Raw genomic sequence first — 4,414 nt, 5'->3', positions numbered from 1 at the left:
GCAGCCCAACCTGCTCTCTCATAGTTTCACATTGTCTTGCAATGTCATTAAACCAGTAGACAAGACACCAACAGTGTTCAGAGTCTTGATGTTAGGAGGGAGTTTTGCTAGCTCTCAAACTATATACATGGATGGATGGATTCATGGATGAATGGACATATACTGAAGACAGTACAGCATCTTAATTCAGTGCACTAAGGGAAGTCCTGTAGTATCATCTATGAATTCTAAAAGCACGTTATTTAAATAATAGCAACTTAACTTACATAAGTTGAGTCATATAAGTTATATAGTTATTTATAACCCAAAGCATAATCTTGATGATCTTTTCCTAATGCTAACGAAGTAGTTTTGGTGTCTTAACCTAACCAAATTGTGATGTTGCACAAAGTTATTATTTTTTTATTTTGAAAGTCTAACCGGACATTGCATATTTATTATTAGCATAACAAGTCCAAAGACAATATGAAAGTGGTGCCCAGGGCGTTTAAAAGTGATGCCAAGGGGTCTTGACCCACATGTGACAAAGTTGGGAGTAGGAATGTGTTACACTGCCTCAAGCACAGAAACGATGAGTTACATATACATATGTCTGCTGACTGCAAAGATCAGTAAAGAAAGTTACAGTGGTCAAACAAAACACAGGAGAACTCCATCCATCCATCGTCAACCGTTTATCCTGCATACAGGGTCGCGGGGGGCTGGAGCCAATCCCAGCTGACATCGGGCGAAAGGTGGGGTACACCCTGGACAGGACGCCAATCCATCGCAGGGCCACACATAGACAGACAGACAAACAGTCACATTCACATCCATACGGAAGCGCATTGCATTCACCAAAGAAGAAAAAATTGGAAGCCTTATTTCATAATTACGAGATCAGGATCTCGTAATTACGAGATAAGATGTCATAATTACAATAAAAGATGTCACAATATCATAATGAGATCCGGATCTCATAATTAGAGATAACTGGAAAGGTGCCATTTATTACTGAGTTCAGTAAAGTTGGAAATATATTCACAGATTTGAACTTCCGGGATCAATAACTCGTAAGCAAAACGTTTTTACAACATAAACGACGCCTCTTTATTGTCGTAATTAAGTAGACAACAAGCTACAAGTACATTTTCACATAAATGAGTCTTCCTAGGAGCAGCACAAATAACATTGGTCTCTACGTGCAGCAGGCTATGTGACGAGTGCGCAGGGACCATCTACAAAGTGCAATACCGAAAACACATACTGCAGAGATATTCAATAACTTCACACTTATACAATGTAAGTTTATACATCTTGAGATAAGGTGTTTATTTGTTTTTTTCTTTGGTGAATGCAATGCGCTCCCGTACATCCACTCTTAAGGACAATTTGTAGGACACCAATTAACCTAGCCTGCATGACTTTGGATGGCGAGAGGAAGGCCGGGGGCAACTTTTAAGTTTTTGAGTTTGAACCCATGACCTTCTTGCTGTGAGGCGACAGTGCTAACCACTGCACCACCCCACAGGAGAACTGTAGGAGCCATTTCAATGTTTAAGTCCAGGTTTGGCCAGTAGGTGGAAGTAGTGCTGGCATAGCTAATTGGGGCTCCTCTACTTAGTAGGGCAGGTGCAATCAGACGCAGGTGTTGTCAGAGGGAAAAGCCAACCAGTTTGACCACCACCGATGAGGCGGCTGTGGCTGTTAGTTTGATGTATGTTGGGAAACTGTTGATGGAGGTGTAATATTGTACCATTATGGATGTTGAAGACCGTATGTGCGACAATAAATCATATCTCTCATGACAGAGAAGAATGCAGAAGTTGAACTCTTGTTACATTCTTTCTAACCAAACAAAACGGCCACGGTAAGCTCGGCGCGTCAACTACTTTAACCCTCTGTGTAGCCCTCAGCTGCTTTAAGCTTAGGCTTTAAGGTTACAGGGACATTTTCGACATAATAATAATAATAATAATAATAATGCATTACTTTGATATAGTGCTTTATCATGAAAACTCGAAGCGCTTCACAGTGAAGTAGGGGGGACTCACCTCAACCACCACCAATCACTGACTGTGCATTCTCTCTTAACGTACACTAAATCTAAATCCACTGTTTGACATTTCTCTGCTCTCCTCCTCAGGTGCTGTCTCCACGCCCATCATACAGGTTGTCTTAGATAACAGTGACACTGTGGTGTTACAGTGTGAGTCTGAAGGCTGGTATCCAGAGCCTGAGGTGTTTTGGCTGGACGGTGAGGGAAACCTCCTCTCTGCTGGACCTACAGAGACAGTCAGAGGTCCTGATGACCTCTATACTGTCAGCAGCAGAGTGACTGTGGAGAATAGACACAGCAACAACTTCACCTGTAGAGTCCAACAGAAGGACATCAACCAGACCAGAGACACTCACATCCAGGTTACAGGTTAGAAAGAGTCTTCACAAATTGCGTAATATTCACGTCCAATAAAAACACTCAAATATCAAAAGAGCACCCGGACACTAGGAAGCTTGTGGAGCTACAGTAGTAATCGCGTCCGACGAAGAGAAACACTCTGGCTGCTTATCTGCTCCAGATTCTGTTTATAATAGGGATGAAGCCAACTTTCTTGAAGAATTCATCCGTCCCAGGACACGACACGTAAGTGTATATTCATAATGTATGGTTTGTTTTGGAGTTGGAGAATAAACGAAACAAACATAGAACTAACCTAACTGCACGACGCACTATTTTACTCTTTGTCATTACAATATTGTTTTTGCGTCAAAAGCATCTAACTTACTCACCGTTTTACAACTTCTTTGTTTTAGGCTTGTGGGAAATGCACACCATTCCTGTGTGAAGCATGCCAAGTGCCCCTCTGTAATTCTGGACAGAAGACAAGACATGGTCTTTGGTTTTTTTCACCATTTAATTGTTCAGTCAACATTGCTCTCAAAACACCACTAAAAATCGTACAAACTAATTTATGTACATAGTTCTTTTTTTTATTTGTTCATTTTATGGAAGTTTTTTTACACTGACAAGTTTGAGGTTGGCATTTGTTTTATTTATGTATTTTGAAAAATATATTGGAAATAAAAAAACGATTTGAATTTATTTGGGTGTTTATTGCAATTTTCAGCTATTTGATTTATTAGTAATTTATTACATACATAGCCTTCAAATTGGGGTTGTAAGGACTGTATTGATGTATGGCATATGAAAATGCTCCATAGATTGACAGTACAGCATGAAAAAATACTTAAATATGCTCTGGCGGAATTGTTCTATGGCAGGTCATAAACCTGACAGCTGTCTTAAGCAGATGATACGATACCCAGCACGATTGCTCTAAAAGTTGCTCCGTGTATCATCAGCTGTCACTGTGTCATGAAGAATGACAGTGTAGCTTACAGATAATTTATGATTTTCAAATATAACTTTCTGTCCATAAATCGATGACAGATTGATCATAAAAGCGTCATCTTCAAGATCATGTTTGGTAAAAAAATCTAAGAGCTATTTGGTATGATGTTTCTAAAGACGTAACTGTGCTCTAATATGTACTTTGATATCGACGGTCTGAATGAGGAAATGTGACTGTGGAGGAGTCAGAACTCAGCATTAGTTGAAGTAAACCTCCTCCCGAGCAGGTTAGGTTCGCAGCGTAAGTTGCCGGGGTTACAGAGTTTATCTCATCTCGCTCTCTGAAACTGAAAACCCAGAGTTTCCCTCATCTCGGGCTGAACTTACTCAGAGTCTTCACTAAACTGGCTTTCTGAAACAGGCATCAGGTCACACAGCCAATCCTCACATGTGCATCCACTAACTGATTAACTGATCACTAAACAATCACTGCTTTAGTATAGGCCTATAGATAGGTGAAAGGTAAGATTACCTGTTTTGAACATTGGATACCAATAATGGACAGAGAGCAAGGGGAGGAGGAGGAAGAGTTGAAAGAGGAGGAGGAGGAAGTTGACTTGGAAGGACTATTGGGAAGAGGACGAGGACAAAGAAGAGAAGGAAGGAGAGCCATCTCCTTCTTTGCCCTCATCATCTTCATCCTCGCTATCATCGTCCTTGTCCTCTTCCTCTTCTACCAACTCTTCCCCCTTAAACTTGTCCTTGTTGTCGTCCCCTGCCTCTTCCTCCTTCTCCCCTTGCATTGTTTGCATCCATTGTTCAAAACAGGTAATCTGACCTTTCACCTATGTATAGGTCTACTGTATGCTAAAGTGATTGGTTAGTGATTAGTAAAGCAGTTAGTGTTTCACACGTGGTTTGTCGCATTTTGATTGGTTGTGTTTGGAAAAGGAAAGCAGGTCACTTCCTGTTAGATTTTATTTGTTTTTTACAGTGTATGTCTCAGCAGCTATCAGCAGATTACTTTAACTCTAATGATGTTTTGGAAATGTACACATAATCCTAAGAAAGACAAAAGAGCTT

The 4,414-nt window shown here is 40.5% G+C and overlaps 1 protein-coding gene across 1 annotated transcript in view; it reads left to right on the top strand.

Annotated features, from left to right (window-relative positions):
• Positions 1 to 4,414, top strand: part of LOC123966420 (butyrophilin-like protein 2) — a gene marked incomplete at both ends in the record, with an annotated part of 9,242 nt that overhangs the window by 3,031 nt on the left and 1,797 nt on the right. Inside the window, one exon of the mRNA XM_046042586.1 lies at positions 2,126 to 2,407. Within this exon, the coding sequence (XP_045898542.1) occupies positions 2,126 to 2,407 (282 nt within the window). The remainder of the gene's footprint in view (positions 1 to 2,125; positions 2,408 to 4,414) is intronic.

Source organism: Micropterus dolomieu, unplaced genomic scaffold (assembly GCF_021292245.1).
Source record: "Micropterus dolomieu isolate WLL.071019.BEF.003 ecotype Adirondacks unplaced genomic scaffold, ASM2129224v1 contig_13386, whole genome shotgun sequence".
In the NCBI taxonomy this organism is placed as follows: Eukaryota; Metazoa; Chordata; class Actinopteri; order Centrarchiformes; family Centrarchidae; genus Micropterus; species Micropterus dolomieu.
The sequence above is the reverse complement of the archived record's forward strand: the minus strand, read 5'-3'. Positions and strand labels throughout refer to the sequence as shown.